The sequence below is a fragment of the Capra hircus genome, chromosome 7, assembly GCF_001704415.2.
Source record: "Capra hircus breed San Clemente chromosome 7, ASM170441v1, whole genome shotgun sequence".
Classification (NCBI taxonomy): domain Eukaryota; kingdom Metazoa; phylum Chordata; class Mammalia; order Artiodactyla; family Bovidae; genus Capra; species Capra hircus.
The window spans coordinates 47416163-47429718 of record NC_030814.1 but is presented as its reverse complement, the minus strand read 5'-3'; the positions used below and the strand labels follow the sequence as shown (position 1 = coordinate 47429718).

The 13556-nt window shown below is 39.3% G+C and overlaps 1 protein-coding gene across 3 annotated transcripts in view; it reads left to right on the top strand.

The window, feature by feature from the left end:
* The window catches only part of G3BP1 (G3BP stress granule assembly factor 1), a 34468-nt gene continuing 21996 nt past the window's right edge, over positions 1085-13556 (top strand). The window contains exon 1 of one of the 3 annotated variants that reach the window (XM_005683197.2): positions 1085-1329. Coding sequence is in view for 1 of the 3 variants with exons in the window: in XM_018050129.1 (XP_017905618.1) it covers positions 1893-1991 (99 nt within the window). In the remaining 2 variants the exon portion in view is untranslated. Of the gene's footprint in view, positions 1330-1577; positions 1992-12431; positions 12560-13556 lie in introns of those variants that run through there. The other 2 variants (XM_018050129.1, XM_018050130.1) reach the window with 2 other exon arrangements.

Below are 13556 nucleotides of genomic sequence, written 5' to 3'. Positions count from 1 at the left end.
CGTGACCCTGTGTTTCCATATAAAACCGCTCATGGTTACCAATAGAGGGCCCAACAAATCAGTAAGAGACGTGGACAGGACCAGTCTGGTGCACCACTTAGCGCCTGAAGTGTTTCGCGAAAGCTTCGGGGTGTTCACAAAGGAGTTTGACAAGCTACCTTGTCAAGACATAACGACCCGAAGAAATAAACCCCCACAGCCACAGCATTGGAAATCTGAATGACAATGGTGGTGACGCCCTGGATGTTGCAGGAAGGCCCAAGCCGTTAGGAGAATTTACAAACTCCGTTTCTGGATGGACGCGCAAGAGTGACCTGCAGCAGCACTTGCCGAGAACCGCTGGGTGGAAATATACGTCTTTAAACTCAATGCTCTTCACGTGAGACTTTTTTTTTTTTTAAAAAGAATAGGATCTTAGGTACACAATGGGAGTTACTTTCCCCTCTGGTTTCCCTGAATAGTTGTCCAATAGTGCTGACTAATGGTGGGAGCCACCAAGTGCCCTTAGGCGGCCACATGGAAATAAAGTTGGTATAAGAAAGAAACAAAACAACCAAACAACGGGAAACTTTATCACCTGATTCCCCTGGTATCAAACTGTGCGGAAAAGGTGGGATCAGGGGTCTCAGGGATCGCACCCAATGAGTCAAAAAACGAAAGGAAAAAGGAGACAGAAGCAGGGACCAGCAGAGCCTCAGAACCGCCCCAAAGGGCACGGCGACCCGGGGCTCGGTCTCCTTGGTGCTGTCCAACCCCCGCGTCAATCAGCTCCTTCCCGCGCTGCGATTGGTCGGGGGCTTCCTTGGCCATCCTGGCGCCCACCTCCTAGTTGCTTGGGGTTTACTTCCCCAAAGTACACGGGCCCCACCTTGTGGAGCAACCGCTCCTGCAGGGAGAACTGATCTCCGCCCAGGGGAAGACGTTTTAACGAATGGGAACGGCCCCACATATTTATTGGCTACAATGGACATCGATCAAATGACTTCCCTCCCTCCTTCACACCGTACCCTTCACTTATTGGCCTCTCTCAGTGCCAATTCGTTACTAGGGAAACGAGCTCCTCACAGTCTCATAGGTAAGAGTTAAAGCCAATCAAGAGCCACGCCTTCATCCTGAGTCAGTACCCAATTGCTGCTCGAAGAGCCCAGAGGACGCAGTCGGGATTGGCCACCAGCCTGGCCGACCTGGCCGCAACAAGTTAGGCTGAGTCACCGTTATATAGCCCGGCGACGGAGCACGCGTGTGTGCGGACGCAGTTGCGTGAGGGGTTTTTTTACCTTTTGCCGTGCCGTGGAGCAGAGCTTGTTCCTCTCCCGCTCAGCCGCGCAGGTAAGCTGGAGCGTGGGCGGGGCTGGGCGGCCCCAGGACGCGGACTAACTGGGGCTCTGATGGGTGGGAGGAGAAGTCCGAACGGCGACCGCGCCAGGCGCGCCCACCGTCCCCCCCCTTCCCCAACGGCCGCAGGCGCGCGCGGCGGGCGCACGGGCGCGCGGCGACTCTCCGCCTCCCGCCCCCACTGGCCCGGCGCGCGTGGCCGTGTCCGCGTCCGCCGCGTGCGCGTGCCGCGCCCAACGGCCACGCGGGGCGAGAGCGAGCCGCGGCCGCCGCCCGGGCCCCAGGGTGATCTTGGGGGCCTGGGGCCCCGCGCGGCCGGATCGTCAGCTTTTCCCGCTCGCTTTCCCCGCGCGCTAGCGAGGCCTTCCTCCTTTGGTGGGGGCTCCTCCTAGACCAGAGGAGGCTTTTCTTTGATGGTGGTGGTGGTGCGGGAGGGGGGAGGTGAGGCACGAAAGTGCGGTGAGAATTTTTCGACACTGGAAGCCGAAATGCTGCTCCTAGGTTTTCGATTTTTTTTACAGGGAGTAAAGGGGCAGCGAGTTCATGGGTATTGAGTGATGATAATAACTAACATTTTTCTAAGCCCTCACTATGTGCCAGGCACTGTGTGGAGCAACTTGTGTGTTTCTTCTTTACTCCTGAAACGCCCGGATGAGGTAGGTACGGTGATTTTCCTATTTTTACAGCCGACTCGAAGGCCCAGAGGTGGAGTGACACGGTCAGAGGCACACAGGCCATGAGGGGCAGGTATTTGTTTGAACCCAGGCCTCTGACTCCTAGTCCCCGAACCTGCTTCATTCTTTGTTCCAGCGCTCTGTGCGGCCACAGGGTATCTTTGCCCCCAGAGCTCTAGTCCCTGGGGACAACCGCAGCCTCGGAAGACCGACTGCAGAGGCATTTATTTGTACTTGAGCCACTTGCAGGGTTTCCAGGGAGAAGAGGGTTGGACGTGGGATTATGACAAAGGGTAAGAAAGGGTTCCTTTCTGCACATCTTCCTACAGGTTTGCTGCCCTAAATGCTTTTGGGGAAAGTGTAGAATAAAATCAATACGTCCAGGTGATCCTGGACAGTGTTCCTCCTCGGATTCGATCCTTACAGCCTGAGGATGGGAAGTTATCACCAGCAGGAAGTTAGGCTCTGATATTAGATCTTGAATCTTTTTTTCCCTCCATTTTTTAATTGGAGCAAGGTTTTGAGAAAGACCTTCCACAAGATTAACTTCCTCGTTTTATGTAGTTGAAAAAAATGAGGTTGCAGAGCGATGAGGTTCAGGTCTGGCCAGCATGTGTAAGTGAAATTTTGAAATTGGAGTGGAAAGCTTGGTGCCCACTTACAGTACAGGCTTGACCCTCTGTGGAGCCTAAGCTGGATGAATTAGGGGTGATTGAGGTAAACTACTATGGGTGAAAAGCTTTTGTCTTCATACATTTATTTAGTATTCTGTAGATGCTCCCGTTATATGCAAAGAAGACACCTTCAAAAACTTGAGTGTAAATTTTTCTAGTAGAGTTACATTTGAGATTTTTCAAAGCTACTTTATTCCTTGGCTTAATGAAATAATAAATATTCCTGTGTTGCAGGTCTGAATCATTACTTGGCATCACAAATGTCTCTACTTGAGCTAAAGCTGCAATGAGTTTTGGAGCTAACTGTTCCGATTTAATTTTCATTGAAATGACTGTCAACCTTTTCCTTTCTCTTTTTAAAATCTATTTTGTGTGTGCAGACACTTTTTAGAATTGGCCTTTATATAAGAATTTTTTTGCTGCTAAGTGAAGTGAAAGTCGCTCAGTCATGTCCGACTCTTTGCAACCCCATGGTCTGCCAGGCTCTTCTGTCCATGGAATTCTGCAGGCCAGAAAATTGGATTGGTAGCCGTTCCCTTTTCCAGGGGATCTTCCCAACCCAAACCCAGGTCTTGCACATTCAGGCATTCTTTATTGTCTGAGCCACTAGGGAAGCCCTTATTTTGCCACTAAAGGGAGCACATGATTCACATCTTTAGAAGTAAATTAAAAAGCTTTGAAACACTTGTGTTTCCATTTACCCAGTAATTTCCATATTTCTTAACCGAAAGTAGTAGTAAATACAGGATCAAAATATCTTATGAATAGATTGTTAACCTTTGTTGGTGTTTTCCTGAATGGCAGATAGCTTGGAGTAGAACATTATTTTCCTTGGAACTTGACTGTTTTTAAAATTTGTATATTAAAAATTTTTTTTGCCTGTGCTGGCTTAGTTGAGGCATGTGGGATCTAGTTCCCTGAGGAGGGAGTGAACCTGGGCCCCCTGCATTGGGATCTTGGAGTCCTAACCACTGGACCACCAGGAAAGTTCTGGAACCTGCCTTCTTGTAACAATTACAGTTACCTGCATTTAGACACCAGTTAATTAGTAACATTTTAAGTTATCGAATGTTGAGACACTAATGACCAACATTTAAACTGTTGAGGTAAATATCAGACTGAAAGTTTGTGCATTAAATGAGGGAAATTTTTGCTAGTTTCCCCTTTAGATGTTTTAAAAAAATCTCTTGACTTCAGGCAAATGGGTTCCAGTGCGTAGGAATATGAAAATGTATTTCACAGATTGGTAGCCTCGTTGATGACTTGTGCTTTCATTTATCTGGAGCAAATTAATTGAAGCAAATTGTGATAATGTAAGACTTGTCTGCCTTCCAGTCTCTCATCCAAACTAGAGATTACTTTTGTTGTTAAATCCTTTTAATATAAGCTTTTGTACCTCTTCTAACTGGTAGAAAAGTAGGTAGTTCTTTGTTCTTTATTCAACTCAAGTTTGCTGTTCTCAGCTGACAGTCTGTTAAGGGAACGTTAGATTTGGTAATGTTTCTTGGTGACCTACTTCACAGCAGGTTTTGGTAATTTACATTTTAAATAATTTGTTTTAGCATTTTGCCTAGAAAGTAAAGGGCAGAAGTTAGTGTTAAATTTTTATAGGTTTGTGAACTGTATATACTTAAGATGGATGGGACAGTTGTTAAAAGATGAAATTTGGTATAAAGCCTGCATGTGTGCCCTAAACCAATTTTTCTTTTTGCCAGTTTATAACATTAGTCCCTTGATCACTCAACATTTTGCAGTTAGATTTGTTTTTTAAAATATTTCAAAATTCAAGTATAAATTGTATATTCATTTAATTGTGCTTTAAGACTGCCTTGGCAAGGTTTATTGATTTTAAAAAGGAAGATGATTGTTAAAGTAGGTAGGTAAGAAAAGCTTTTTTTCCCACCTCTGGCTAGTCAGTTTTTAACAGCTATAGGACATTTAGTACAATATTGTCCTTCCAGCCATGGAGTTAAATTTGAGGTTCAGCAACTATAATCACTTGTAGTTGGTGAGCATTCTGTGGTGAACAACTACATTTATGTTTTTAAATCTCAAAAATCAGCATTCTGTTTATTTTTTTAGTATCCTTAGTCAGGCCATCTGGCTTTAGTTGGGAAAACTTAATTGCAAACCTGATGATTAGATGAAGAGGGTGAAGAGTTACGAAAAATTTGCACTTGAAGACTGGAGCATTACAGAGCAGAAAGTAATTAAAAGTTCTCTTGAAGACTGTGGTCTTTGTAAATAAAATCAAGGCTTTAGATGACATGAAGTGATAGGTTTCCACTTCTGACCACTGGCCAGTCTTTTATGTCATATTGCTTAGCTGTTTAGTCTGTGTGATGTATTTCAGATATTTAATAAAAAGCAAATACTAGAGATGGTTCATAGAAAAACCTGGCTTCTTGCATGGGACACGCTCTGACTTGGTAGGAATGTCATCCTTAAGTGGCTGTGTGGCAGCATCATTGCTTGTTTGTATAACCCTTTATGTATTTTTGAAGTTGTTTCACACATTTTTGGTGTTCTCATGTTTTTGCTTGTAAGACCTAGAGCCCTGTAACCCAAGTAATTGTCTTAAACTATTTTGTAAAGCTTGTGGTATACCTAGTAGAGATATGTGCTAGATATATTTCCTTATTTAAAATTTCAAGGTTTTAGAATCTTGGAAGGCATCAGTGGCACCTGCCTTTTTTAGTTTTTTTTTGAACCTGCCTCAAGTATACCCCATGTTTATCAACTGTCTTAAGCTTACTCCTGGCATACATCCACCTTTTATGAGATCTAAAGCATAGGAAATTCATGTTTAAGGAATTTGATAGACGAAGTATTATAAAGGTATTTTTTCATCTTAGGCCAGATTTTTGCTTAATTGTAAATCTAGTTGACTGGGTTTTACTGCTGGATTGTGGGAGGGATATTAAAAACCAAGAAAAGTTAGTGAATTAAATTTCCCAATTCTTAAGTTTTTTTCTCTTGGGGGTAACTTGTTTTTTAGGTAATTTTAGATTTACAGGAGAGTTGGAATACAGACATGTCTTGTATACCCTTCACTCATCTTGCTTGTTAGCATCATACCTAATCATGATGCATTTATTGACAGTAAGAAATTGACGTTGATAAAGTCCTGTTAACTAAAGGACTGACCTTCCTTGCATTTCCTTAGTTTTTCCACTGGTGTCCTTTTTTCTGTTTCAGAATCCAGTCCAAGTTACCACATTGCAGTTAGTTCTCCAGTCTCCCTGGTTTCGCTCCTCTGATCTGTGCCAGTTTGTTATTTTCCTTGTGTTTAATGACTTTGACACTTGATCTCAATTTGAGTGTACTTGGTGTTGGGTAGACTAAGGTTACAGATTTTGGAGAAAATACCAGAGGTGATTTAGCCTTTCTCACCACGTCCCAGGGCACATAATATCAATCCTGGTTGACTTTAACCTTGATCACTACCTGGTGGCTACCAGGTAGTATTTCTTTCCTTTGCATTATTTTCATTAGAAGCTAGTCACTAAGGAAGGAGAGCCTTAGAATTTGTGAACATGTATTAAAGCTGCCACTGTAGGTAACTGAACATTTTTGGGGGAAAACACTTAAGCAGATACTCTGTTTCTCTAGTTTCCCTGCTAAATTTTTTCATTTTTTAGTAGACGTTGCCTGCAGCTCTTGAGGTGTTCTCATGGTGATTCTATATTTCCCTTGTGTTTTCTACATTTAAAATTCTTTTGTAAGAAAAGTGTCCTCATTTTAAAAAATTACTATTTGGCTGTGCAGGGTCTTTACACAGGATCTTTAGTTGTGGCTCTGAACTCTTCATTACGGCATGTGGGATCTAGTTCCCTGACTAGGGATTGAACCCACGTTCCCTGCATCAAGAGCACAGTTTTAACCGGTGGACCACCAGAAAAGTCCTGCGTATTTTTTAAGAATGTCATTTTCCCATTTTTTAAACACATTACCCATTAATTTTTAGATTTTTAGTTATTTTAGGGGGTTGTAATCCAGTGTTCTTCTAACTTATTTTTGCTTCTTATTACTTTATTGCTTCAGTTGTTCTAGTTTTGACTTGTGTCCTTTTGATTGCCCTTTTTTTTTTTTAAAGCATTTCCTTTGTCAGGTACTTCAGACTCACCTTGTATTTTTGCCTGTCCCATTTCTCTAATGAGTTCTCAGGAAGAGCTTTGAAGGAGGGTAACAGGTGGTGAATGTGAGGAGTTTGGAAAGTAGATTGAACAGTAGTAAGTTCAGTGATGGTTATGCTGCTCTTGCTGTGAGCTAGAGTAGCTTGGTTTCTGCAGTAGTTTCTCTGGTTCCTGGAAAGCATTTTTATTTCTCATGGTTAAGCCAGATTTCATGTGTTTGAATACATAGCATAGCCTTGCAGCAAACTTCACAATAGTTTAGTACACCAGTAGTAGTAGACAGAAACCCTCACTGTTTATTTCTCCTTAGTGTTTTTGATAGGTATTACAGTAGAGTAAAAAAATTCCTTAAATGTCTCTATCTCAGAATTGACAGTTAACATTTTGCATCACTTTTTAAAATTTGCTTACTTTCCTATGTAGGTTCCCATTCTGCTCTCTTCTTGTGAGACAATCTTTGGTCTTTCCAAGCTGTTATATTAGTGGGTTAAAAAATAGCTTTATTGAGGTATGATTGACATACAGTAAACTGCACATAGTTCAAGTGTAGAATCTGACAGCTTTTGGTGTTGTTTATACCCATGAAACCATCACCACAGCCAAGACCACAGTGAAAATAGCGCTTATCCCCGAGAGTGGCTCGTGTGCCTTTGCCTTCTCTCTCTCTCGTCCACCCCCCCTCCTCCTCTGCCCCCAGGGATCCCTTACCTGCTTTCTGTCACTGAAGATCAGTTTATACTTTCTAGATTTTTTATATAAATGGAATCATACAATATGTGCTTCTTTTTTTTTTTTTAATTGCTGACTAAGGCACAGAGGAGCCTGGTGGGCTGCCGTCTCTGGGGTCGCACAGAGTTGGACACGACTGAAGCAACTTAGCAGCATTGACTGTTCTGGTCTGTAAATATACAACAATTTGTTTATCCATTCACCTGCTGGTAGTAATTGGTTTGTTTCCAGCTTTTGGCTGTTACAAATAGAGCTTCTTAAGAAACTGCCTAACTTTTCCAAAGTGGTTGTACTGTTTTACATTCCTGCCAGCAGTGTTTGAGTGTTCCTTTTCCTCAATATCCTGGCCAACACTGTATGCTGCTGCTGCTGCTAAGTTGCTTCAGTGGTGTCCGACTCTGTGCGACCCCATAGACAGCAGCCCACCAGGCTCCTCTGTCCCTGGGATTCTCCAGGCAAGAACACTGGAGTGGGCTGTCTTTCCTTCTCTGCAACACGGTATAGTCAGCCTTTGAAGTTGTCACCCTGACAGATATGTCAGTGGTACTTTACTGTGGTTTTATTTTGCATTTCTGTAATTACTGATGATATTGATGTTCAGCATTTTTCATAATTTCTTTGATGAATTGTCTCTAGGTCTTACACTAATTTTTTATCGGGTTATTCAGCTTTGAGAGTTCTTTATATATTCTGGATACAAGTTGCTTTCCAGATATTTACTGCAAGCCTTTGCCTTTTCATTCCCTTAATAGTCTCTCTTGCAAAGTGAAAACATTTTTGGCCACATCATCCAGTGTACAAAATCCCAGCTTCCTGACCAGGGATCAGACCTGCACCCCCTGCATTGGAAGCAGTGAGTCTTAACCACTGGACCTCTAGATAAGTCCCTGAAAGGTTTTAATTTTAATGGGAGTTCACATTATCAATCTGTCTTATTATAGAATACATTTTTGTTATATCCAGAAATGACCCAGGGTCATTAAGATTCTCTTTAGAATTTTTATAGTTTTTTAGGTTTCATCTAAAACTATTGAGTTAAATTTTAATATACTGTGAAGCTTGAATTGAGGTTGTCTCTGTATTTATGGATATACAGTTATTCCAGCACGATTTGTTGAAAAGAATACCCTTTTTCTACTGAATTGTCTGCCCTTTTGGAAATCATTGTCTATTTATGTGTGAGTATATTTCTTTATTCTGTTTGGTGGGTCTATTTGTCTATTTTTATTTCCAGACTATTTAAAAGATATATTTACCTGTGCATCTGAACAATGTACTATTTTACATATACTGAATATACTTAAATGTTTCAGGGCTATCATACAAGTACATATTTGGCAGGTGACTGTGTTTCTTAGATCTAGTTCTTACTGACTTAATATGACTGCTATAAATAGGGTGACTTTATATTGTTTCCCAGAAATATCAATTGTGTCACTTCTTAATCTTTTAAGTGCCTGTGTGACTATCCTGGGGCTTCCCAGAACCTGCCTTCCCGTGCAGGAGACACAGGTTGCATCCCTGGATTGGGAAGATCCCCTGGAGTAGGAAATGGCAACCGGCTCCAGTAATTCTTGCCAGGAAAATCCCGTGCATAGAGGATCCTGGCAGGCTATAGTCCATGGATACAGTCCATGGGGTGGCAAAGAGTTGGGCATGACTGAGCCACTGAGCAAAAATATACATGATGCTTTGTTTATATTTTTTAAAGAGTAGAAATTTTTACTCTTTAACATAGTGTGAACATAGTGTGAACACACTAAAATCATTTTATCTTCACTATGTATGTTTTAAAAATTAAGATAACTAAGACGTGCACTTGATTTGGTTTTACAGTTTAATTGGACCAGTTACATTCTGTGGGCATACAGGCGAGTCTTCCTATGTGGCATTCATGAGTGGAACAGTGTTGTCATCAAGTCAACCTAGAAGTTCAGTAAAACATAGTTTTATATTAGGTGCTTGGGCTTTTTGTAGTCCAAGGGTATTCTACAAAATTATTCTTAAAGGAGATAATCCTGTTTTTATTTTGCTAGCAAAATGGTTAAGGAAATAGTCTTCTGGGTGACAGAAAATGGTGGAATGTGGAAATGTTTTCTTTTGTTACAGTTAATAGTTACAATATCAATATATTGTAACAGTTAATATTAAGTGCTTACTACCATACACTTAGTTCTTGCAGTTATGATTTTAATTTCATTATTTTTTAAATTTTTATTATTTTTTTTTATGATTTTAATTTTAGAGATGAAAGAACTGAGGGGCACTAGAGAAATTGTTTCTAGCTCAGGGATACAGTAGTGGATATATTTCTAAGTGGCCACGTTTTCCTTTACTTCTTTAGAACAAGAACTGTTCTGTAATTCCTCTTTCTCTAACCTAGGACTTTTAAAGTATTTCTTGAAAAAGTAAGAGAAAGTATAATTTTTAAAATACGTTTTTCTTATCCCCTATACCCCTTTTGGCTTATTATGACATATGACAGTCACAACATTACAAAGTTGGATATAAAATTAGTGGAATGTAAACTTGAATGGAAGTGAGTGATTTCTTCCCTTTCCCTTTATTTTTGCCAGGTCCTGTTTCTTTCATCACTGATCTTTCTAGACTATATTGATTTCCGAGTGATTTGTAATATATGCCCCCAAAAGTTTATCCTTTAGATCTGAAAGCAGTGTTAAAAGAGAGTGATCTCCAAATTAGGTATATTTGGAATGTTCAGCAGACTAGGAAGTCTCCCAGTCTTCACATCAGCAGGAGGAAGGAGGATTTGCTGTTGATAATTAACAAGGATAAGACTGTCTAGTTTAACAATTTCTGATTGTGGTACATGCTTCATAGTCCAACCAGTAATGTATCCATTGGCTTGTGCTGTTATATAGGTAACAACCAGAATCCATAATATTCTAAAAGGACATAGTGTTTCAGGAGTATTTAATAAAAAAGGGAGGATCTTGAGAAATTTTTAGCCTATATTTTCATTGGTATGCATAGTTTCTAATTATAATAGATCAGGAACTGATAAAACATTAATTTTTCTGAGAAAATGCAATTTGATTTTGTTTGCTTTCATTGTTTTAGATAGAATTTGAGGAGTTCTAATGAACCAGGGTGAGACTATTCTCAGAAGGTACGATGTTAACATATTCTTCATAGCTTCTGTTTTATGTTTGAACTAGAAATGAAGATGGAGATTTCACAGAGCTAATTTACCAAATAAAATTTTTCTGATGAGAATTGATTGAGTCTCATATAGACTAAATCTTTTGGGTTCAAATGCCAAAGTTTTCTTTAAGTTTATTTTCAGCTGGGCTGGCTCTTCTTGCTGCATGTGAGCTTTCTCTAGTTGCAGTGGTTTCTCTTGTTGTGGAGCACAGGCCCTAGTGCATGCAGGCTCAGTAGTTGTTGCTCGCAGTCTCTGGAGTGTGGGACCAGTACTTGGGCCCCACGGGCTTAGTTGCTCCTCAGGATGTGGAATCTTCCTGGATCAGGGATCGACCCTGCATCCCCAGCATTGGCAGGCAGATTCTTAACCTCTCTACCACCAGGGAAGTCCTACAGTTTGTTTTTTACTGGAAATGCTGACATTATTCACAAAACTTGCAGAGTATGGTCTTAGATTACTGAAGAACTTCCCCAAACATTTTGTAGTCATTGGTGCTGTTGGGTGTTCATTATTCTTAATTACTCTACAACATTTTATCCTTTCAAGATTTTTTTTTTAATGTGAAAGCATTTTTATTTAAACTTTTGAGGCATAATTTCCAAACCACAAAATTATAGAATTTAAAAGTTCAATTTGAAAAGATTTTTAGTTTTGTACAATAAGCCATCACTCAAATGCGTCGAGTCCTCTCATCCCGGGCAGTTCCCCTCAGGTCCTTCCCAGTCTGTTCCCTCTCAGGCAGCTTAGATTTTTTTTTTCTAAGTATCTTTGCTTAGTTTTCTCTTTGACTTTTTCTTAATCATTGAAAAAAAAAATGTATCTGCTGTCATAATCTGAATTCTGGACAACCTTGACAGTTCAGCCTGACAAATGGATGATCAAAAATCTGCTTTGCTAGTATAAAATTCTAACCAAAAAGAAAAAAAGAAGATAAACCTCTTTTGTGATGAAAATGATGAATGAAAGAAAGCTTTTTATTCATGAGTGTGTCAGATACAGTTTTGGAGCTAGAAAGTTACCTAAGAAATGGTCTCTTAAGAAACTTAACTCTTAAAGGAAGCTTGCAGCCTTCTTTCAAATGTTTTTATCTGACCATGACTTATGTAGAATTCTTGAAGCCATTTGCTATTTTAAGAATCAGTCCCCCCTCTTTATTTTAAGCATTGAAGCAATATAGTTTCTTAGCACTAAAATAATGTGTATTCTGTTACTTTTTCTTTTTTTCTCAATTATTGAGATACACTTGACAGAAGTATTATTTTTAAGTACTGCTACCATTTCGCTTGAACGGATTGGTTAATATTTATTATAGATAAGCTTAAAGGAGAAACTTGAGCTGTAGTTTCCAATTTAATGGAACCATATAGTGCTTATAGTGTGAATATCATCTTTGGGAGTCTGCAAGACTATGTGAGGTAATCCTGAAATAAAGTATCATCTATTTGAAACATTTAAAAATGCTAATTGAGCCCTAGTTTGTCAGATACTCAATTCTATAAACTGTTAACTAATAAGAAACTTGGTGAATAATAGAGATTTTTCTGAGAAGCTTCAGAATTATAACAGTTAAAGGAAAAAAAAGTCAAAATGAAGTAAAGATCAATTTGCTATATAAATATGAATGTTTCCCTTTCTTGGCTTTATGGCAATGACCTAAGATAAAACATTGATGATAATGGTGTAATCAAGCTGATGGAGTTATTATTTTTTTCAATTTGAATTATCTAGATAATCTCAAAGGGAAAGGAGAAGTTGTAGATGTGGTCTGTAAGTTTTTCTTTTTCTTAACCTTTAATTTTGTAACCTGGAGGATTTTCATCATTTTGCGTGAGAAGATTGAATGTGGTAAGCAGTATTTGATAAACTATTATTTAGAAATTTATAATGAAACTACTTAGCAGTATCAAAGGATACAGTTAGATTGATGTTATTAGTCTAGTTTCGTAGAGTTTGATGAAACAAGTAATAAATGGTACATGTAATTTAAGAATAATGCTGTCATAGACTAGTGAAGGATAAACATCTCCACATCCTGCTTGTGCAAGAACCAAATTCAATCCATTTTGCCCATTCTTTAAGAAAACTGTAAAGCAGTTTCTCTCATTTCTTCTTTATGCTGTAGTTAATTATATATACCTCTCTTTGCCTTTATGTTTATAAAGTTCAGGGTGATTTTATGTCCTCAAATGAAAAATTGGGTAATCTCATGCCAGATACTTTTTTGAAAGGGTTTTTAAAAGTAGTGAGCGACAGTATTTGAAAACTTACCATGTGCCAGGTGCCTTTTAAAATATTCCAGTGCACTCACTTAAAGTCTTAATTTTGAGATGGCAGGGATTATTTTGTTGAATAGAAATATCTTGCTTGTTACTTTTTGCCTGTTTTCATTTTTTGATCTTGTTATAAAATAAACTAAGCAAGTTAGAATTTTTTAAAGGTAGTAAAATCTCTGATTTAGACTAAAAATGTGATATTGTGTATCTGTATTGTCGCACTTGAACTTAATACTGTCACAGTAGTATGTTGTAATGTTACAGGTGGAATACTTCTTTTTTTTTCCCAAGTGGAACCCTCTTAATTGAGTTTACTAGCTTGGGAAAGTTGAAATGCATGTTGCAAATATGTACCTTTGACGTTGTTATGTTCAGTTTACAAAAATTGAATATTGGGAATAATGCTGACTTAATTCTTCATAGGGATATTTTTTTTCCCCATAGCATTTGTCTGATTACAGTAAATTTGAATGTATAAAATCTCACTGGTCTATGTGGGTTTGCTTTGTTTCTTATAATGTTTATTCCTTTTAAAATCCAAGAATTGCTGAAGTGATCTTTTTGGTCTA